Source organism: Haliotis cracherodii, unplaced genomic scaffold (genome assembly GCF_022045235.1).
Source record: "Haliotis cracherodii isolate W230 unplaced genomic scaffold, xgHalCrac1.p SCAF_16, whole genome shotgun sequence".
In the NCBI taxonomy this organism is placed as follows: Eukaryota; Metazoa; Mollusca; class Gastropoda; order Lepetellida; family Haliotidae; genus Haliotis; species Haliotis cracherodii.
The window spans coordinates 3,391,741-3,414,376 of NW_027266271.1; the positions used below are offsets into that span (position 1 = coordinate 3,391,741).

A 22,636-nucleotide genomic window follows, 5' to 3' on the forward strand; every position below is an offset into this window, starting at 1 on the left:
AAGTACTAGTCTGGATTTGTTAGTTTGATCTTAGTGAACAATACAAAATGTACTTTACAGGAGGTAATTTGTCGGCACTTTCAACATTCAAAAATAAACCTAAGTCCAAATTGACATAGCAGAAACAGACTATTGGCATTACGCACCTGTTCTCACCTTTCGTCAAGGTGTCATAGGTCACCTTGATCTACTTACACCTGGTTATGCCCTGTTTCACAATAGTCTGTTTTATTCACATTTTTACACACTTTTACATGTAAAAAGGCATAAAAACATTTGATACGCTGTATTTGTGCCACGGCCCAATTAGTACTAATTTAGTTGTTTGAATATTTACATATTTTGTATATTAACTGCAATAATTTAAGATCTGAGGTCGAAAAAACAGGTTTTTTTCATTTCCGTGAGTACTTTAGCAACACTTGCCATTGGTGGTTGGTGTAGTGCAGCTGACAAGAGGCTAAAATCTTCAGCCATCTGTCCTGATAATGATAGGAGATCCTGGTCTGTCTGCAACAGGCCTCCTATGAACTGGAACCAATAAGATGGAGTTAACTCCAACTTTGCCTCGTTGATTATCTATCCCAGTTGATATAGTAGCCGTCTTGTAATTTCCTGGAGGCGTTCTAACATCAGTATATGTTGATAACACAGGAGACAGTCGTCTATGTACGACTCGAACCAAATGTTCCTCAGGTTCCGCTGTTATGGGCTTCATTATTCGTGTAAATAGCCACGGGGCCACGAAAATGCCAAATGGGAGAACTGCCCATTGGTAGTGAACTCCATTGAACTGGAACCTGACGAACCTGCTGTCGAAAGGTATGGATGGGTTTATGCAGGTAGGCATCCTACAAGCCGAGACTGATCAAGGAATCAAACGCATTGATGCTGGTTCCGAGCAGTCTCAACATTGTGAGGTGAAAGTAAGGTGGATGCTTCAGATAACGTTCGTTGAACACAGAGAGATTGTGGATCAATCTCATCTTGGCCAAGTCCTTCTTGGGTACCAGGAAGATGTGAGAATAAAACCCTGGTGTTAACTCTGGGGTGGGTACAATCTCTTCAGCTCTCTTCACTAACACAGCAGATGTTGCTTTCTTGGATACTTCCAAGGAGGAGGAGCTGTGGTCAACGGTGGAATTACCTCTACGTCTAGACGGTGACGTGGTACGTTCAGTACGAATTTGTCCTTGAGAATGAATCTGTTCTGGATGAATGGGCCATTCTTGGGGGTATCGACAAGTGTGACAGCTGGGGGCGGGAGTTTCCAGTCATGATTGCAAACACTTAAGTGTTTACCCCTCTTATCACTTCCCCTGCCCAGGTATTTACCACGACAGGACTGATAAGAACCTTGAGGTTTCCCTCTGCCACGCCCTTTCCCACCAAAGGAATCCTGGTCTTGGCCTTCCTTGAGAGACGTGCCTCTAGGCTTATAATTGCCTGACCTGCCAGCCCGAAGAAGAAGTTGTTCCAACTAGTTGTGCAGCAAATCCCATTACATAGCTCCCACATGACCACGGAACATCTTTCAGTGGCATTTAGAAGTTGGAGTGATGAAGTAAGACGAGTTCTATGGATGAACAACTTCTTTATTACAATTAGTGCGACGTTTCGGTGTAGATCCTAACACCTTTATCAAGCAATAGATGACACGGAAGTTATCACGTCCCGGAACAGCACATTACTGATAGGTCGCAACATCTAAAGACATCATGAAGAGGCAGCTCTGCGATGGGTGGGCCAGTTCAGGAGTAGTTATGCAGGATAAGCATACAAACATACAAAATATCTTGATTTTACTATGCATTACTCTTTAATGCATTTTTATCGGACGGTATGAAGGAGGACATACCCTCAGATGTGATGCCCAAGAAACCCGGACAATCAGCAGAGCCTTCTCAGTGATGACTGGCACCATGTGGCCATTCCTGTGAGAAGGACACAAGAGTGTGAGGGATGCGGGATGTCCAGGTAACAGTACAGTAATAGAAAAAAATCCTGCCCAAGCCTGAGGGTTCGGCACCAGAGTCCGCAGGGGCCAATTTGTCTGGTCTGAAGAGAGCATCCGCCAGAATGTTCTGGAAACCTGGGATGTTCAGGACAAGAAATTGCAGGTCCAGCTGGAAAAAACAAAACGTAGCAGAGAACGGGAGTGTGTTGTCCCCTGGTTGTGCAGACACCACACCACCTTGATGTTATCTAGAGGTGGGTGTGGGTGTGCTGAAAGCTATGCTGCTATAGTTGAGAGCCTCCAGTTTCAAGTTGTTGATGTGCCATCGGCTTTGTTCATCTGACCAGATCTGGTCTGCCAGATGAGCTCCCCAACCCGGGGACAAACAGGTGTAGAGATGGCGTGATCTCTGTCAAGGAGACACCCCCTAAGACATTCGACTCCACCCTCCACCACCTGAGATGCAACTTGAGATGCACTGGGAGGACGATAGAAGTCGAAAGGGGCGGGATCAGGCGCAATTGTAGCTGCCTCAGGAGTTCTTGTATGGGACTGCTGAAGAGCCAGAAGTAGGTGGCGCTGGATCTTGTGCCATCGGTCCCTTGGTACCAATAGGAGGTCCTGGTCAGTCTGAAACAGGCATCCTGTGAACTAGAGAGTGAAGGAAGGAGTGAGCTACGACTTTTCGCTGATGATCAACCCCAGCTGGTGGAGGAGGCATCTGATGTGACCCTGTGTAGGATGAGCATTGCAGGGTCCTGGTGGTTCAGGAGGCAATCGTCAATGTCCGCCTCAAACTGGCTGTTCCTCATTTGTAGCAAGGTGGCATTTGGCTTGATGATTCGTGTAAATAGCCACGGGTCGTGGAAATGCCAAAAGGGAGCACCACCCTGATCAACCTGAGGAACCTCCTGTCACTGGGGAGGATCAGCACCTGCAGGTAAGCATCCTGTACGTCAAGGCTGATCAAGGAATCATTGGTGTTGATTGTGGTCCTTCTTGGGGACAAGGAATACTGGGGAGTAGAAGCTAGTGTCAAAGCCGGGTCCGTACAATCGCTATGGCTCTCTACAATCTCAATGGCAACATGTTGATGTTGGTTAATAAAAGCTGATGATCGTTGAGAGGTTAGACGTCTGCCAGTAGTGATGACCTCAAAGGACGATCGTTTATCCTAGCACCCTCCAGGACTTGGAGTACAACAGGGCAAAAATGTGCAAGGCAGCAGAAATTGTTATCATAATGTGTTCTCTCCTCAATTGGGTGTGCAATTTTATATTTATATCCAAGAACACATTAGTTATAGAAAAAGATTATGCAAGAGAAAGTGAATAATAACACTTTAATAAGAATGAGCATTGTAGAATAAGTACCAAGCAACACAGAGATTACAAAACGCATAACATGAAAAACGTGACCACAAGGTGAATTCAAAATGGCTAATTGGAACAACAATACGCCTGATATTTTCTGAGCCACCATCAAGCGTTAGATATTAATGTAAACGCAAGAGTAATAGGTCGTGGTCCCATGCCCGAGGTTTCAGGATGGGAGAGACTAATAGGGGTAGCTGAGCGTTAAACCTGGATGTGAAGAGGTTGACGTCTGTGCTTGGGTAAAGTTGGCAGCTCATCAGGTGGAAACGCCATTCTGTTGGTGAGTCACCCAGGTCAGGATAGGACACCTATGACGTGTTTATCCCGGGTATGTGCCTCACTCAGACCTGAATGTCCAGGGAGTCAATCAACAGCAACAGGAGCTACCTTGACTTGGTTGAGCCCATCTTGTCTATAAACCAGATGACTGATAGACTGACTGGATCATGAGGTGTGACGCACAAAGGAGTTCTGCCCAGTGAGCCACCGACAGAATGACTGCCTTAAATTTGAGGTTGTTGATATGGAGCAGCTTTCTCTTCAATTGACCAGTGCCATGCCACCTGTAGATTGTGGAAGTGTGCTCCCAAGCTCATGGTTCATGTGTTGACAGAGGAGGTGTTAGGTCGGGACATCAACTGCAAAGAGACTCCTGTGCAAACATTCCATATCACCAGCCACCAGTGACGATGATGATGCAAAGGGAACTGCAGGAAGATTGGGAAGACTGGCAATTTTCGCTCTGGATGTAGGGCTTATAAGGAAACACCGAATCGTTCAAAGTTGAAGTTGACCTCTCTGGGTGATGGCTTGTGCTGAAGACAGAAGACCTAGTAGCTGTTGCCATTAGTGTAGAGGTAGAGGCTGCCTGATTGACAGTGGCATGAGACATTGTACCTACGACCACCTGCCTGGAGGAACAAAAGCATGTGGTATTGAATAGAGCCCAGATGAACTGGAGTTGATGAGTCATCTCAGACTTGCCCACATTGACGAGCCACCCAAGCTGATACAGAAGCCATTGTGTAAATTCGGTGGCACATTGGCACGTCAAGATCTGCGTGGGCCAAGTACAATCGTCGATGTATGACTCAAAGACCATCCATCAAAAGTGCAGGAACTTTGTGATCGGTTTGGTAATACTGGTAAGGAGCTGACGAAATTCCAAACAGGAGCACCTTCCATTTGTAGCGGCACCCTTGGAAAATGAACCGAAGGAAATGACGACACTCCAAATGGATTGGTACGTGTAGATACGCATCCTGGTTGTTGAGAGTGACCATGTGATCGCTGGGTCGGATGATCATTCAAAGGAACATGATCAATGTCATGCAAATTTCGGCGGACCTTCTAGATACAACTCGTTGAATGTCGTCATTCAATCTGGCGCTTTATGCTGTCTTTCCTAGGGATCAGGAAGATTAGGGAGTAAAATCTTGGGGTACCGTGATCTGGAACTACACATTCTATAGCCTGTTTTGAAAGCAACATACCTATGGTTTCTTTTAGCACCAGAAGCTGGCTGGCCATATACACTCGCTGTAACCATTCTGCAAGAGGAGCATGACGAAAAGATTCGGCCAAGATGTACCATTCCATCTACTGGAGTTTCTATAATGGGTATGCCTGGGGGCTGAAGGTCCCAGTCTGAAGTGAATCACTTTGTGCATGAGTCACTAGTTTGTAAGACTAGCTATCATCCCTGGAGGCGGTGAATGACACAGAGCTCCAGGAGGACATCCAGCACAAAGAAAAGAACTAGCAAATAGATACTGAGTAGGCCAAGAAAGCGAATAGAGATGTGCCTTGAATTGATCACCCCACTGACAGTGTTGGAGGACAATTGGAGAACCGTAATAGTCCTAGCATGGTGCAAGATGAGATCCATGATGGTCCAAAACTTCTCCTGAATCAGAGCAACCGACCCTCTAATAAAGGCTTCCTCATACAAACTTGGTGTGGGACACAAGAGTTAGCGTTGCTGACAGTATAGTAGAGCTCAGTGGGAATTTTCACCTGATTGTGGTATTCAGGTCCACAAGTCCACACGAGTGGCAGTCAAAGATTGCTTGTCTCAGTCACATGATCTCCCTACCATGGTTGTAGTTGACAATCCATGAGATAGACAACAGAACTCGCTGCTTCAGGTCAAACATTGTTATATAATTCTTTAGACTTTCATTGTACAACTGACAAAATGATCATCTCCACACACACACACACACAATCATTCCAAAACACTATGACAACACACAACACAATCAAGGTAACATACTATAAATACAACTGTCAACTTTACCGATACAATTCACACGCTATCATAACAACACCAAAACTTTCGGAATGAGAGTTATCTCGCTTACATCACATGCATGCAAGAGTCTTCCCAGTTGAAGAAAGAACAAAGTCTATAGTCGATCACGTAACCTGCACAAGGTAGCAAAGGCCTCGTCAAGGTTAGTAACTACAGGATAGGCCTAAGAGGCAGTGTGAAGGTAGAGTGAGTGAGTATGGTTTTACGCAGCTTTAAGCAATATTCCAGCAATATCACGGCGGGGGGACACCAATATGGGCTTCACACATTGTACATGTTGGGAATCGAACCCGGGTTTTGGTGTGACGAGCAAACACTTTAACCATTAGGCTAGCCAACCGCCCCCGTGACGGTAGAGGAGCCAGCGGTGGGAATGATGAAACAGGACAGCTGATCATCCGCTGAAATGCTGTGAGCTTGTCCGCAATCCAAGGTAGGACAACCCCAGCATCTAGATTGTCGAAGCTCCCTGTAGACAAGGTGTGGGAAGGCTGAGGACCCAAGTCTAAAACAGGTGGTGCGGTCTGAACATCTTGGGGAACAGGAGCTGTAGAACCAGGAGGTTCGACTTGTGCAGGAGTCGGCGCAAAAGTCGACCTGAAAACTGGAGGTACACTCGGATGACCTAAATGATGCTGTAGGGCAGAGGTGACACTGTCTGTAGGAGCGACAACCAAGTGCGGTATCTGGCCACTGGTCTGGTCACAATGGTCCCAGGAGGAAGGCAGCAGCTGAGTGGATGGAGGGATCACCATAGCAGGAGTTGGTACAGTCGGGTAGGTCGTACTTGAACCGAAGATGGCGACCTGGAACGACTGCGAGAACAGCAATCCATTCGAGTATTCGCCGGAGATGAACACTGACGAGGAGAGAGTTGACGATGATCAACTGATCCCAGGGAGGAGTATAGTAGTAGTCTGTATGAGTGCAGTAGTCAGGATGAGCCCATGCTTAAGTATAGCCATGCATAGGATGAAACAAATCAATAAGCGGGGATAGCAATGCCAACTGCAACTGGATGCCTATAGTCATTGAGTCGATGATGATCCAGAGTCTCATAGGAGCAGAAGTGCCACAAAGTCATGGAATGATCAGCTGAATCCTTATCCTAAGAGCATCGCTTCTTAGAGGAACAAATCCTGAAAATCCTGATCATCGATCCTTGGAATGGCAATTCTTAGACGAGGAACACTAATCCCTGGTAGAAGCGCAAGAGCGATCCCGGCGATCATTGTTCAAGGCAGAGGACAACTCGGGTGATCATCCTGAGGCGAAGTTGAAATCATCACTGTCATTTTAGGAGTGACTATATCCTTAGGCAAAGAGATGCTCTCGACAATGACAGGAACCTCATGTGAAGTAGCAGGGACCGACAGGAGAGTTGACCAGTGCCACTGTCAAAGTTGGCTGAGACGAGTTGTCTGTAGAGAGGATCATGTGCATGTCTGAGGTGGCTGGCTGTACCAATGTAGATGTAGACACAGACATACTGGGGACAGACTGATGGACTTGTACAGTATTTGTAAGGATGCTGTCGGAGACGCTATCCTTAGCCACAAACAGGACGATGGACTTTGACCGTCTGTGGCACTTGCGTAAGTAGATGGTAAAGGATTTATCCTTGAGATGGGAACACTGAGAATAATGTTGATCTTGACCAAAATGGTCGCCACAATCACAACATAAATCGTGAGGATCCGAGGTTCTTCTGTATTTGAGACATCCAACAGGTCACTAACATACTGCTAACATAAGTAAATATGATACTGGAGGGTAATCCACAAAAAACAATGTATTTTCAAAGAATTCAGTACACGTCTCCAGTGAGAAAGAGAATGATGTGGCAGGGGTAGTAATGTGATTGTATCGTGTAGGTCACTAAGTATAGGATTTCAATGCATGACCCATTTGTTTGGGTGGTGACCATGGTGTTGGGGTCAATTGTCATTGGAAGATAAAAACTTACTTAAAAAACCAGACTGTCTGTCGTTCAATAACATCACAATGGTTAACTTTGACTCATATATCAGACTTGCCAGAAGTACAGTGTGAGTGAGTGAGTATGGTTTACGCTGCTTTTAGCAATATTCCAGCAATATCACCGCAGAGGACCCAAGAAAAGGGCTTCACACATTGTACCCATGTTGGGAATCGAACCCGGGTCTTCAGGGACATTTCCACATAAGGATGGAAAGAAGAACGAAGAAATACAGAGTGTGAGATAGGAAGAGTTTAAAAAATATATTATTAAATTCTATTACAACATTTACTATTACACCAAAGTTGACTGACGACCATGAGGCCATTAACAAACTTGAATCTACTTATTTACACAAAGCTTCAGCTTTCTATGAATTGCAGTTCTTGACAATATGATAGTTCATCAAATCAAGGTCAAATATAACAGTATCTATAATAACTGAAGACTCATGTTATTCCTCACTACAAGATATGACAAGATAAGTACCAAATTTCATAACTTTGTTCAAAGGATGTCCAGGGGGCACTGGTGGCCCAGTCGTCTGAGGCACCGCGATCCACTGTACAGAGTTGCGTCCCTTTCCCACGCAAGAAACCTATGATTGTGGGTTCGAATCCTGGTTCGCCCCGATTATGTTTCTAGGTTTGTCAGCACCATACCCATGCTCAAGGGTTTCACCTAAGTGGTAAACGTCTCAGACCTGCATCATTTCGGGCTTTCCTCCCACACTGAGCTGACATGCCGCAATACAACTGGAATACTGTTAAAAGCGGCGTTAAACCCAACTCACTCACTCACTCAAAGGATGTCCAAGTAATGCCCAGTAATGTGTTTTTTGATATGACTGACATGGTGGCCATTTTGAAAATCAGATCGGAACCTCTGGAACAAATTCAGGTGTCATCATTAGTTGGAATAAGCATTGCACGTTTCAGCTCCAATGGTGCAGTGGTTTCTAAGGAAAAGATGTTTACAGTTTCAAAAACCAACACTGCCAGAAGCCAGACAAAAACACCTTTGACATACGAGGGCTGGCTGAAAAGTTCTAAGCCTAAGTGGGATATCTCAATCCGATTGAAACAAACTTTTGCCACCAACAAGTACAATCATTTAATAAATCATAGACATAAGAACTGCATCTGTAGTGTTATTATTGTATTTGTACAAGGCCATCTTGTGAACCTACCCATTGAAATCACCAGAAATGGACAAAACTAGCTATAGGGCAGTCATCAAGTACCTGCAACTGAAAGGGCCAACTCCAACACAGATACATGCTGACATGGTCTCCACTTTAGAAGTAAAGAAGTGGGCTGCGAAATTCAAGCGTGGCAGAGAGACCCTTGACGATGACTGCTTCCAGGAAGGCCTTCAACAGCAACCATTCCGGAAAACATTACCCGGGTGCATGACATGGTGATGGCTGATCGACGATTGACCACTCGACATATTGCCAGTGTTGTGGGCATCTCTCATGATAGGGTTGAGCACATTATCACCAACGAGTTGGAAATGAGAAAAGTTTCTGCAAGATGGGTGCCAAAGCTCTTGACAGTGGATCAGAAACGTGTCAGATTCCTGACGTCCCGTGACAATTTATGCCGTTTCGAAGCAGATCCTATGATTTTTTGGCCGATTTGTAACCATGGATGAGACCTGGATTCATCCCCAGAAACCAAAATTCAGTCTAAACAATGGAGGCATCCGAAATCACCAGTCCCCAAAAAAGCCATCGAACACTTATGGGATGAGGTTCAAAGGCGTCTGCACAATGTGCGCTCAGTCCCTACAACTGCCGATGAACTATGCACAGCTGCTCTGGATGTGTGCAGGAGGATCCCTAGGGCCTTCACAAATCGTCTGATCCACTCAATGTACAGGAGATGTGTGGCAGTGACCAATGCTAATGGTGGTCACACCAGGTATTGACTGACATTTTGGGCATTGATCCGAAACTGTAAGCACTTAAAAAAACAATTATGTCATCTGCCTTTTAATCCATTAAACTGTCTTCAGTCAAATATAGCCCTATTAATATTTCTTGTCTTTACTGTAGAAAATAAATAACATGTATACTGTATACTCAACTTGCGTTTCTTTTGCATGTGAGTATATATTGTTGTCATTATTCTTGTTTTATGTAATATTAATAAATATATTTAATCCCACACTTTATATTTATAATTGTCAGTTTAACATATACTGAAATCCTCGACAGTACATGTGACAGTAACATTGTCAATCCCGACAGTATGCCGGGTAAGTGAGGATAGCCCTTAATTTCAAACACTCGTATTAAGATACAGAACGTTATCTACTAACCCGACATTGGGAAGTCCAACAATACCAATTTTCAGGTTTGTACCAACTCTACCAATAAGAGGTGCAGGTTTAGCTTCTTCCTTCTTCTTAGGTGGCATAATTCAATCTGTGAACAACAAAACGATCAGGATGTTTTACAATGGGATGATCATGATGTGCATCAGAAGCAAAAAACTGTGGAATAACAAGGGTTTCAGAAACAGTGCCAAACATTGATGCTTTTAAACACAAGCTACATTCACAGTGATACATCCATGTTCACATGCTTGCAGTTATTCTGCAGTGATGTTCAGCAAAGTGTGATAAGTGTTGTGAGGATCTATACTGTTGTAGCCACCATGACCTTATGGCTCTTTTTGTTGTTTTATGCTGCAATCAACAATATTTCAGCTATATCACAGTGACTTGAAAATAATGAAGAATGGGACAGACAAACCAGCAGCAGCCAATAAACAAACTTCTAGTCAGCCACTATGTCTCATAATTTTGGACACCTGAATAAAAAAATTGTTTAACAAACGATCATCATATTGTTGACATTTTTCGCCATCCCATACCAGGGAGGACCAGTCGTTCATGGAACAGCCAGGAAATGAACAAGCATGTGCACCGTATATGGGGGTCATCTCAAAAGCCGTTTTGGGTGTTCAATCGGAGTCAATGAATCGGAATTGGTGTCGCTGTTGTCCGAATCGCTATCGCCGCTGTTCGAGTCTACCCTGATGATCACAGGCTTGACTGTGGCATGGTCCAATCCACTATGATCCCAATAATGTCTCTCTATTTCATTCTCAACTTTCTCAACACACTTTTGCCACGTTTCCTGCGTGATGGTGTCTATTGACTGTTGAACCAGTTTGTGTACATCCCGCAGTTTGAATGTTGTATAATTCCTGCGAATATCCTACCTCTATTACATCATAGCCACAAATTCCCATTTTGGCAATAATCACACTATAAAATCTTTACATTTTTCGACAGACGTCCTCTTCACTGCCAATTATCCCATAGTCTTGAGGAAAACCCTATCCCTTGTCGAACTGCATCTGCGCATGCGCAAGGCAGAAAAACATCACTTCTTTCCCGTGTGTGTTGGATCAACAAGTAGGATAGGTAATGATGGTTCTGTCGCAACTCCACTGGAGCCGGATTTATATACCTATACTGCTACTACAGATGGAATTTTTTATGTGTAAATGACTATGCGATTCAACGGTCGTCATGAGATAAAGTTAAATTGACTCTAGCTCACCACCACCTTGAGTCAATCAATGCTTCTACGATATAAATTTTTATAGGTAATAGGGGATCTGGACCACTTCCACTGGAGCCGGATTTATATACCTATACCACCACTACAGGGGAAATTTTTATGCGTAAATGATGATGCGATTCAACGATAGTCATGAGACTAAACTAAATTGTAATGAAAATATTCTCTGTTATTTTTACTAATACGTATACCATTATTTTTAACAAAGTGATATTCAACATTTTTACTAAGTTGTTCGTTCATTTTACTAGGAGACCAGACTCTTGGTAATTGAAAGAAACAATTGATGACCGTATTTGGTTGGTTTTACATCACAAATATAATATATACCTTGTGGTAATTCTCTCCATTTGATAATTTTGTCCCTGAGCATAAATGTTTCAATAGCTTTTTCGAGTTCTTCCTTTGTTGGTTTGTAATTCTCCATTATGATATACTTATGTAAGCATTCGTTTAAATGTGATCTAACGATAGTAAGCAATCTATTTTTAATCTCCAACCAGTTCTTTGGTTTTGGCACGGAATAATTGACGGGCTTGTTGTCTCCCCTGTTCTATAAACTTTTTTTTCTCGTCTTCGCTAATACCATTGGTCTTACAAGATTTTGATCGAATCTCTTGCTTCATTACGTTGTATTTGGTGAGTTCCGACAACACTAAACGAAACTCCTCGGATATCTTACAATCAGCCATTGCTGTCGAAATATGATCCTCAATGCTGTTTAACTTTGCTTCAGCGAGTATCCTAATATTATCGTGTTTTAATGTTTTCTTTTGCAACCTACGAGAAATGAATTTTATCGTTATTCCTGCCAGTCCTGAGACTCCAGCTGCTATTTCCATGCAAAGTACGATAGGCGTGGCGATTATAGTTGATAATAAACCAACACTGGCTACACTGAGTCCCATGCAAGCTGTTACAAGCGTGGTGTCAACTCCGTCCAGAGCATTCACGGCTCTGCGATACTTTTTATACAATCCAAGTCTAAACTCCCTCTCCTTTTCTATTCGATGTGTTATGTCGCTTATTTGATGTAATCGAAATCCATCAACAGTATCCATCTTTTCAGATGCCTCATCGAGCGCCGGATATAAACTCATAGTGTATATTACGGTCATATAATAGTCTTTAATTGATCTTGCTTAAATGTTTTGAGAGTATACATCAACCTTATCAAATGTATATTATACAGCAAGAATATCTTAGAAAGAGAAATGCTGTCACTTTTAATAATTTGGACCCCCTCAAGGGTTGCAACGGGTGATGCTCCAATATGAATAATACTGCAACGTCGACGCTTGTGTTTCTTGAGCCATTTAATCGATAGTCCTGGTAATATTTCGAAGGCATCTACCGGTGCATCTCTAAACAAGACTTCAATAATAAGCGTAGAAAGATTAGGTATTGCACTCAAGTTCTGTTTAATATCATTGAATTCAGTAACCAAATTTAAACTAACATTTTGGACTGCCGGACGACTATATAACATATGACCTGGGTTTTCTGGCAGGGGTGAGACTAACACACTTTTTCGTTTTGATGGGATATAAGCCCCGAGTACGATCCCACTATTTATTATCTTAGTTATATTATGTGCTTTACCCATCATCACATACGGTGGGGTAATGACGATATTCAGTAGCCACTCAATGTTTGCTTCGACCATAGTCCATTTATTATCATCGTTCTGAGTAAGATTGTACGAAGTGGTTTTTTTAAGGAGTCTACTAACATCGACATCGCTTAAATCTCCTAGATTACATGTGAATGTAACTTCTTTCCGCTTGTATACATTATCTTGTGAGTGTAATGCGTATAACTTACTATCGGTACAGGGTTTACCGAATCCTTCTGTGTCTCCAAGATCAGAGAGTGCAATTGTATTACATTGTCTGAGTGTTCCAGGGCCTGATGAATCAACCATTATTTATAATATGGAGTGTTACACTTAAGTATCCTATATGTACAGGTTGGTGTTTTACATCTAATACAGACATTTTGAGGTCTGAAATAATACCCCGCTTTAATTTTTTATATTGTAATGTTGAGAAAGATTCCGTTCTACCGCTATTGTATTTTTCATCTTTGACTGGAATAGATCTGAGTAGAGTTGAAGGACTTTCTAGTTGAATATTATACGTCGTGCTTATTTGATCAAGATGGATGCACAGCTCTTTATAGGGAACTAAATCGGGTAATTTATCTCCATCAAATGTTGACTTGATTAATGTTATATCTCCGATTGCAAATCCAAGTGTAATTGCTAAGTTCTCGTAAAGCTTTACATCATTTTCTCCAGCGCTTAAAATCAGTATCCCATTCGACTCATTTTGTGTGAGACTAATTCCATTAGGCTTAAAAATTTCATCATTAATGAGCATACGCTGTAATACCCATCAGGTATAATAATGTGAATGTTAATACCATTTCCATCTAATATATGTATCTTATTATTATTTCTCACAGCATTTATATTGGTCCACCGCGGGTAATACATTACATCGCATAGGGCGACTTCAAGTTGACCATCCGAGTTATCGATAGTACGAAGCAGTTCAATAGACTGACCATTTGTTAATCCCGAGAGTGTAACATACATATAAAATATACAATGATACTATATCATAACTTAAATATGAAATCAACTTATATTACTAATCAGTCGATTTTAGTAAGTGCCTCTGGTGCTAATTTTTTGTTGAATTCCTTGATATCTTTGAAAAATACAGGGTCAAGGCAACTAGCGATAAAATGGTGCACAATTCAAACGTATTTGTCAGGAGTTTAATATTTCTACGAGTAAAGATTGGCGTATTAAAGGAATCAACCATGGTCTAGGTGTTCCGTACAGCGGACAAAAAACTGTTAAAGAAGAAAGCGATGATTTAGTTAAAACAAACTCATCAATCATTCGATCCATTTAAGTTGTTACAGAAAAACAATCTTTTTGTAAGATTACATAATCTTAATCATGGCTGGGAACTTTCGAGTAACGATTGGAGAGGTTCTCTTATGAGTTTTAAGGTTGGTTTGGCTGATATTGTTACAAAATTTGTACAACTGAACGATACCGTAAATGCTTGGAATGAATTCCTTAATGATAAAACAGAAAATAATTTTACTAACCCAGGAGTTGTAAGAGTTAATGAATCAATAAGAACTTATGTATGGACAATTCTCGGTGCACAATCGCAAACACGAACGTCCATTATTGGTTCTGGGACGGCGCTAGATGCACAAAAACAGTTTGTTGCAAATGTTGAGGATGCTATTAATTCACCAGTTGACATACCATCTTCTATAAAGCCTTATCAAGATGTATTACAGTACGCTCAATCCAAAGTGGACTACGTTTATGCGCCGGGACTATACATGTCTCCGTGTAATATGGAACTTAAGATCGGTCAAGTGATAGGTTATAATAATAAAATTGTTATTGCTACCGATCAACAAAAACCAGGTATTAATTCAGATATCAACACCAAATTAATAACGCAAATAAACACAGGCGAAACAGGAATAATCAAGCCACAAATATATACTAACGCTCAACCATCTACTAACGCACAACCACAAGTGCCCTCACATATTGCTGCTAAAAAACAACAACATATCGATGAAAAAACAGCGCTTGTAGTGGGTGGAGTCGCGGCTGGTTTACTCATGATTTGGTTAGCGAACTGATTTGGTTAAATAGTTATTAGCGGATACGTACAACAGCCCTGCAATTGCTACGATCAGTGCCCACAAGTTTTGACTAAGCCAAGTGGTGGTCTTAGCTAATAAATTCAAGAGCCAGGAAACAATACTCCCTTTTATACCGAGAAGTGCAGATGCGGCTTTCCCAGCGAGCTTTCCCAGTGCTGAACCTAATGCTTCTAAATGCTTTTTTATCCACTCTTTTATACCATTTTTATCACTAGGTGGTGGGGGTGCACAACCTCCTGTATCACCACCGGTTAACGCTAGAGTCAAAGTCGATATAAGAAATCCCAATTCGGTTAAAATACTGGCAATGGTTATTCCCTGTTCTCTGAACAATGTTTTAATTTTATCGGCCAGTGTAGTGTCATCGTTGAGGACTTGATCGATAGTTTCTCGAATTTGACTGATTTGTGAACGAAGTGCCTTTCTATTACTGGAAGCAGCCTCGAGGCGGACCGATCTTTTGTCTTCTAAGTTACGCAATCTTTCTGCAACGCGGCGTCTACTGAATTCATCGCCCGCCTGTTCAAGTTTTGTTTTCTCATAAGCTATATGCTTGTCGAGTTTGGATAGCTTGGCTATATTATTGATGAGTTCTCCCCGCATTGTTTGCATTGCCTTGTCAAGACCTCGTAATTCCCTAATACTGAACTCCGAGGATGGTACCTGTAATGTGGAATTATCGTAGTAGGTATCCAAAATTTCTCTGAGTCCGTCCGAGGCCACCTTCGAGCTTTCTTCCAAATTATCTATAGTACCGAGTTCAGTACGCACAGTCCGAAGAACCTTAGTAGTCTTCGCGGAAAGTTTTGCTCCTCGTGAGTAGTCTACAAAACCTAATTCATTACGAACAGTGCTGATGTCGTGTTTACTGGCTATCGTAGACAAAGCTAGGGGCTTACGAGTACGATAATGCATAAGATCAATATCGGGTTTGCTATTCAGTCGCAATATTCCTTTACTATCTAATTCAAACTTTGAATATTCACGAACAATAGGACTAACATCTTTAAAGGTATCGTAATAATCAGTACCCTCTTCGATTGTACTAGGGTTATCAAAATCATCTAGATTAAAATCATCCATTTTTATATTAAACATAAGGTTACATAATTTCAATATAACAATGTCTTCGCAATACGGACGCAAGTTAAACCCACAACGTAGACTTCGAGATCCATTAGGGGTCAAAGCAATTCGCCAGTCTGTAACTATAACTAATAACCCGAGTACCATCGATCAGAATCAAACACTTCTGGTTCGCTTTCCTAATCTCGGCACACACGATGTGTTAATTCCGGGAACTGTCCGACTAGCATTTACGATTATTTTGACTTCTGCCGACGTTAACAGGGAGCGCGATGAGAACACAGGTCGTGCTATCATTAAGAAAATCGCGATTAAAATTAGCGGTAATGAGGTTTTGAGTATCGACGATAGCCATGTATACTATTGTTACATGGATCTCTGGAGAACGGATAAAGAGCGGGAAAACTTACAGTACCAAGGTATTTGTAATCGGAACACATTGAGACTGCGTGTAGATGCTTCTAGTGGTGATAGTACCGTCGAAAAGATCAGGCCGTTGCCGAAGCATTAGGTAACCGATTCTATATTCCGCTAGACTTTGAATTACTAGATTCCCACATGCCCTTTTATCAAGCATCCCTAGGCGATAGGTTAGAATACGAACTCACTTTTAATGACTACAGTAGAGTAATCAAAGTCACTGGGGATGAAACGGCTAGCTATTCCATTGACAATATCTCGCTGGAGTATGATATGATAACAGATCCTGAATTAGCCAGACAAATTCGTAACCAGTATACAGGAAGTTTAGCCATTTTGTACTCACATCCCCCGCCAATATGACATGTCGGGTGTGTGCAATGCATTAGCTCCTGTAAACTATGTTCACTGTGTTGATATATCGTCTGCTAAGCTAGTCCCACTGCACATGTCGGAAGTGGGGCTGCTGGAGAAGCAAGTGTCTACAGCGGTTGGTTTTGGTTATTGGACTGGCATTAACAATGGTAGCAGAGCGTGGTTGCTGAAAGGATTGATAATTCCCAGACGTAAATATCACTTCTTCTCATTTCATGATAGAACGGAAAATTTATCACCGTTTGCAATTTGTTTACAAGTGTCAGATATTATCTTAAATTCCAGACCTCTAGTTTATCACAACTGTGAATGAGAGAAACATTTGTGAGTGTATTTCAACAAACAAGTAATTTTTTGTGATTGATGCAGCGAGATAAAAGCGTGTTTGGGAGATCGAAAACTGGACAATTTTGGAGTGTTGACATTTTGTTTACGAGTGCATTCGGCGTTGAATAGAAGATAGAATGGCAGCGAAACTGAATCCCCCCGAATTCTGCAAAGGGAAAAGTTATGAGAGATACAGACAAGAGCTACTTGCTTGGCGTGAAATTTTTGAAGTTAAGAAAATGAAACAAGGAATAGTATTAGCTTTATCACACCCAGAAAATGAATGTGGTATACGAGAGAAAGTATTTGATAACATTCCTCTTGAAGATTTGAAGAATGAAAATGGTTTTGAAACTCTGATAGATTTCTTTGACTCCCAGCTTGGAAAAGATGATCTTGTTGATAGTCTTGAAAAATTTGAAGATTTTGAAGATTTTTCTAGGGAAGTGGGGCAATCTATCAATGAATATATCTCCAAATTTGATCAAAAATATAACAAGATATTAAAGAAAAGCATGAGTTTACCACAGGAAATCTTAGCATTCAAGCTCCTCAAACGTGCTAAAATAACCAAAGAAGAAAAAATGTTAGTGATGACAGGTATGGACTACACAAACAAAGCCACATTATATCAACAGGCCAAATTATCTTTGAAGAAATTTCTTGGACAACAGTCTTGTGATGGAGGAAATGGTATGCAGTCAATTAAAGTTGAATCCTCAAACATCATTAATCATGACAATGAGGAAGCTTTTGCCAATCAGTATACGAGTTCTGTCAGAGGTCGGAGTCGAAGTTACATGTATGGCAGAGCACGTGGCTTTCGGGGCAGAAGACAAGGCTGGAGAGGATTGAGACAGCCAGAGCGTAACATAAATCCAGTTGGCACCAATGGAAAAACTTTGACATGTTTGGCCTGTGGGTCTTTCAGGCATTTAATTGCACACTGTCCTCACAGTTGGGAAAATATGTCCAAAGTTCACTATGTTGAAGGTGGAAGTGGAAATGAAGAAACTGTTGAACAGGTCATTTTGTTTACAGGGAACATTAAAGATAACATGGCGCAGTTAGGCAATGATGCAAGATGTTGTGCGGTATTGGACAGTGCATGTTCAAGTACAGTATGTGGCAGAATGTGGTTGGATGGGTATATGGAGTCGCTGGACAAGAAGGATAGAGATACAGTTACAAGATGTGAAGGTGTGAAAATGTTTAAGTTCGGTGGAGGTGAAAAACTCAAGTCACAAGGTAGCTATGAATTACCAGCAATTATGGCAGGAAAGAATGTGAGAATTCGAACTGATGTGGTGGATTCAGATATACCGCTTTTACTTTCCTTAAGGTCAATGAAGGAAGCATGTGTCAAATTAGATTTGGAACATGACTCAGCAGAAATCCTTGGTGAAAAAGTTAGTTTAAATTACACATCATCAGGACATTACTGCATTCCCATAGACAAGCATGAAAAAATGCCTGTTGAAGAAGTTGTTAATGCTGTATTGTTACACAAGATGGAAGATGATGAGCGTTACAAGGTAATTCTCAAGTTACATAGACAGTTCGCCCACCCACCGGAGAGGAAACTTGTTGCTCTTATGAAAGATGCAGGAGTGTGGCGAAATGAATTCCAGGACACAATCAGCAAAATTTACGGAAATTGTCAGATGTGCAAAGCTTATACAAGAACACCTGCCAGACCTGCTGTAGCCCTGCCAATGGCATCACAGTTCAATGAAACAGTTGCGATGCATTTGAAGAAGTGGGGAAGTAGGTGGATTCTTCATTTGGTTGACATGTGGTCAAGACTTACCATTTCTGTGTTTATTCAAAGGAAAACCCCTAGTGAAGTAATTGACAAAATTATGACTCATTGGATCGGTGCAGGTATTGGTGTCATGCAAGCTATATTAACAGATAATGGGGGTGAATTCAGTGCTGACGAGATGAGAGAGGTAGCCAGTATACTTAATGTCAAGGTTCACACAACTGCTGCCGAGAGTCCATTCCAGAATGGTCTGTGTGAGAGGATACATTCTGTTGTTGACATGATGCTCACAAAGATGGAAGAACAGTGTCCTAAAACTCCACTGAATGTTCTCTTGTGTTGGGCAAATATGGCCAGAAATGCACTACAAATGTGGCATGGGTATAGTAGTTATCAGCTTGTGTTTGGAAAAAATCCAAACTTGCCGAATATCATGACTGATGGTGTTCCTGCCCTGGATGCTGTGACGAGAAGTGAGGCATTTGCACAGCATTTGAATGCTTTGCATCTTGCCCGCGAGGCTTTCGTGGAGTCTGAGGCAAGTGAGCGGATACGTAGAGCTTTGCGATCCAAAATTAGAGCATCAGAGGAAATCTACAATAATGGAGAACAAGTTTATTACAAACGAGAAGGCAGTGAGAAATGGTTAGGTCCAGGCAAGGTGGTTTTCCAGGACGGTAAGGTTATCTTTGTGCGCCATGGTGGTGTATTTGTAAGAGTCTCCCCAAACAGACTGATTAAGGCAGGACATGAAATTGGTGAACAAAAGTGTGAAGCGGCTAATCTTCGAGGACAAGAATTTGAAAATGACAATTTGAAAAATCTACCTTTTGAAATGCTTGAGTGTGACAATCATGTGACTGTTTCTTCAGATCGTCAGACTGCCAACACAGATGGTGAAAGTGCTGATACTATCAGTCTATGTAAAAATGATCAGATAATGTTCAGGGAGACAAGCTCAGATGATTGGGTGATTGCCACAGTAATAAGTAGAGCAGGGAAAGTTTCAGGTCAAAATAGGAACTGGTTTAATGTGCAAGTAGAGGGAGGAGAAAAAACAATGAGTGTAAATCTGGAACATGTTGATAGCTGGAAGCGTGTGACCCCAGAGGAAGTGAATATTGTTTCAATTCCAAAGTCAAGACATAATGAAGAAAGCTGTGTTAAAGCAAAACTAGAAGAACTGAACAAGTTGAAAGAGTTTCATACATATGAAGAAGTTCAGGACTGTGGGCAGAATAGAATTTCAACCAGATGGGTAATATGTCAGAAAGGAGAACAAGTCAAGGCCAGACTCGTAGCCAGAGGTTTTGAGGAAGATGTGGAAATAGAGAGAGATTCTCCAACAATAGGAAAGAGTGCATTGAAAGTGTTTTTAGCTTTGGCAGCTTATCACAAATGGACTGTAAAAACATTAAGTCTGCATTTCTACAAGGCAAGTTATTGGATAGAGATGTGTTCATCATTCCACCTCAGGAAGCTGAAATGGAAAATAATGGAATCATATGGAAGTTGAAGCATTGTTTATATGGTTTGAATGATGCAGCCAGGCAATTCTACAAAAGTGTCCGAGATGAATTATTGCAACTGAGGTGTGTGCAATCTACACTTGACCCTGCTTTGTTTTATATGCAAGACCATGGTCGTCTTATCGGCATGATTGCTAGTCATGTTGATGACTTTTTACATTGTGGACAGATGTATTTTGAGGCTTATGTGATTATGAAGCTTCAGGTGCGATTCTTAGCAGGAAAAATAGAAACAGGACAGTTTAGATCTGTGGGTTTTCAAATCACACAAGATCCTGTTGGAATCATGGTAGATCAACAAGAGTATTTGGACGAGTTGGAGATAAGAAAAATTTCATTACAAAGGAAGACACAGAAACATGAACCTCTCAATCCTCATGAGCATACCAAGCTCAGAAGTCTTGTTGGAAAGCTCAACTGGCTTGTACAAGGTTCTAGGCCTGACCTTGCGTTCGAAATGATTGAACTCAGCACAAAGTTTAAGAGTGGAATTGTGGATGATCTATTGAGGGCTGTAAAAGTGATTCGGAAATTGAAAGACTCTGAAGCAAAGATTTACTTTCCATACATTGGAAATTTTCTGAGTTGGAAACTTGTGGTTTTCACAGATGCATCACATGTCAATTTATGTGATGGTGTGAGTAGTGTTGGAGCACATGTGATTTTCCTTGTTGGGGAGAATAATTGCTGCTGTCCTTTGGCATGGCATGCTGGCAAGATAAAAAGAGTAGTGAGATCTACAATAGCTGCAGAGACACTGAGTTTGCAGGAAGGACTTGAAGATGCGTTCTATTTAAGAAAACTCATTGAAGAAATGACAGGCATGACAGGCATGTTTAACATTCATGCGTTTGTTGATAACAGAAGTGTGGTGGAGGCTGTACATTCAACCAGTCTTGTTGATGACAAGCGTTTGAGACTGGATATTGCTGCAATTCAGCAGTCTCTACAAAACAAGGAAGTGACCTCTGTCAAGTGGATTCCTGGTCATCAACAACTTGCTAACGCAATGACAAAAAGAGGAGCGTCTGGGGTTCAGCTTTTGAGTGTGTTGCAAACTGGACGTCTTCAAATTGATGGATGGTGACTTTGTGATGATGGATGGTGACTTTGTGATGGTTTAAAAGATGCATGTGAGTGATAGTATGGGGCAGAATAATCCCCAAAGCAGGAGGGAAGTCTATCCCTGAGATTGCTTTTCACATGCCTGTGTACATTGTATTCTTTTAAATATAAGTTAAAAAGTCCTAAAATATTTTTGAAAACATTAATTTCTTAACAGATTTTTATGAACAATGTTTGACACTGACTTCTCTGCTGGCAAGTAATGAAGAAGAAAAAAAAAATAGAAAAAGAAAATGTATTGAATGTTGATATATCGTCTGCTAAGCTAGTCCCACTGCGCATGTCGAAAGTGGGGCTGCTGGGAAAATCTCGTGTTGTGAAAATGTGAGTGAGCATGAGCCGGCCGGCGTGACAGTTTGTTTTTGTGTGAATGGTGTAAAGCTAAGGAAGAATAAAAGAAGCAAGTGTCTACAGCGGTTGGTTTTGGTTATTGGACTGGCATTAACACACTGGGCCTTTTTGTAAAGAAATATAGTATGTTTTTCATGATCAGCTCCGGAAACTAGGACTACTTCCATTTTCAGTTTAAATCAACGTCGTTGCAATGGAAACTCAAAAAATAACTTTTAAAAAAAATCCCAAACTATCAAAAGGCACCAGTTCACCACTAGATCTATCTATGTGCCAAGTTTGGTGAAGAAATATGGTACGGTTTTCAAGATCTGCTCCGGAAATGAGGACTACCGCCATTTTCAGTCTAAATCAAAGTCGGTGCCATGGAAACTCGAAAAATAACTTTTTAAAAAATCCCAAACTATCAAAAGGCACCAGTTCACCACTAGATCTATCTATGTGCCAATTTTGGTGAAGAAATATGGTACGGTTTTCAAGATCTGCTCCGGAAACAAGGACTACCGCCATTTTCAGTCTAAATCAAAGTCGGTGCCATGGAAACTCGAAAAATAACTTTTTTAAAAATCCCAAACTATCAAAAGGCACCAGTTCACCACTAGATCTATCTATGTGCCAAGATTGGTGAAGAAATATGGTACGGTTTTCAAGATCTGCTCCGGAAACGAGGACTACCGCCATTTTCAGTTTATATCAAAGTCGGTGCCATGGAAACTAAAAAAATATT

The 22,636-nt window shown here is 41.5% G+C and overlaps 1 protein-coding gene across 1 annotated transcript in view; it reads right to left on the bottom strand.

Moving 5' to 3' along the window:
• LOC139463731 (obg-like ATPase 1) overlaps positions 1 to 22,636 on the bottom strand; it is a 327,895-nt gene that overhangs the window by 295,735 nt on the left and 9,524 nt on the right. Inside the window, exon 2 of the mRNA XM_071244980.1 lies at positions 9,951 to 10,056. Coding sequence (XP_071101081.1) covers positions 9,951 to 10,048 — 98 coding nt within the window. The 5' untranslated portion in view covers positions 10,049 to 10,056. The remainder of the gene's footprint in view (positions 1 to 9,950; positions 10,057 to 22,636) is intronic.